The sequence below is a fragment of the Chelonoidis abingdonii genome, chromosome 1, assembly GCF_003597395.2.
Source record: "Chelonoidis abingdonii isolate Lonesome George chromosome 1, CheloAbing_2.0, whole genome shotgun sequence".
Taxonomy (NCBI): domain Eukaryota; kingdom Metazoa; phylum Chordata; order Testudines; family Testudinidae; genus Chelonoidis; species Chelonoidis abingdonii.
Genome location: NC_133769.1, coordinates 372893241 through 372894490, shown reverse-complemented (window position 1 = coordinate 372894490; position 1250 = coordinate 372893241). Strand labels below are relative to the sequence as shown.

The 1250-nt window shown below is 49.5% G+C and overlaps 1 protein-coding gene across 1 annotated transcript; it reads left to right on the top strand.

Annotated features, from left to right (window-relative positions):
* On the top strand, positions 1 to 991 carry LOC116829597 (olfactory receptor 51E1-like). Its single transcript, XM_032788489.2, is given in 2 exon segments — positions 1 to 405; positions 408 to 991. Coding segments are annotated over 2 exon segments (969 nt in total). The 5' UTR covers positions 1 to 20.
* The last annotated feature ends 259 nt before the right edge of the window (positions 992 to 1250 follow it).

Below are 1250 nucleotides of genomic sequence, written 5' to 3'. Positions count from 1 at the left end.
GTCAAGAAGACATATGGTACATGCAGGAATTTCTCCCCTGCTACATGTCAGATTCCAACACAACCAACTTCACCAACCTCTCCACCTTCATCCTGCTGGGCATTCCTGGCCTGCAGACAGCCCAAGTCTGGATCTCCATCCCCTTCTGCACCATGTACGTCATAGCCATCTTGGGGAACTTCACCATCCTGTTCATTGTGAAGAGGGAGCCGAGCCTCCATGAGCCCATGTACTATTTCCTCTGCATGCTGGCTGTCACTGACCTGGTTGTGTCTACGTCCATCCTGCCCAAAATGCTGAGCATCTTCTGGTTCAGTACTAGGGAGATCAGTTTCAGTGCCTCCCTCACCCAGCTCTATGTCTTTCACTCCTCCTCAGTGACAGAGTCAGGGATCTTTGTGGCCATGCTTTCGATCGCTATGTGGCCATTTGTGATCCCCTGAGACATGCAACCACACTGACAAACCCTGTGGTGGCTAAGATCTGCCTGGCTGTGGTGCTGCGTGGCAGTATGCTCGTATTACCCTACCCCTTCCTGTTGAGGCAGTGGCCATATTGCAGAACCAACATCATCCCTCAGCCCTACTGTGCCCACATGGCCTCGGTGAAGCTGGCATGTGCTGACATCCGTGTCAATAGTTACTATGGCCTCTTTGTGCTATTCTGTGTGATGGGTCTGGATGTGATTTTTATTGTTTTGTCCTATATTCAGATCTTCAGGGCCATCTTCTCCCTTCCCACAAAGGAAGCTCGTCTCAAGACTTTGGGGACCTGCATCTCCCACCTATGTTCTATCTTAGTCTTTTACATCCCAGGTCTCTTCTTCTCTCTCTCTTACCGGTTTCACCAGAATGTGCCCCTTCATTTCCATGTTCTCATTACCAATGTGTACTACTTGATGCCCCCCGTGCTGAACCCCATCATCTATGGGGTGAGGACCAAACAGATCTGGGGCAGGCTGCTCCAGCTCTTTACTCATAAACGAACTTAAAGTTTTATCCTAACTCTTTGACCACGTCTGTGCAGAGCTGGCTGGTGACATGGTGCTGTGCCCTCTTCCCTGAATCACTTACTGGGCAGTCAGAGAGATATTAAACCCTTTCCTGACCTTACTGTGTATTGTCAGCTTTGGAATCAGTCTGGGTACAGTTCATTAACACATAGGGTTTCCACCTTTCAATATTTGGTAACTGAACTCTTGAGTCTCCTGCACCCTCTCTTACTATTCCCTCAAGGCTCTGCCCCTTGCC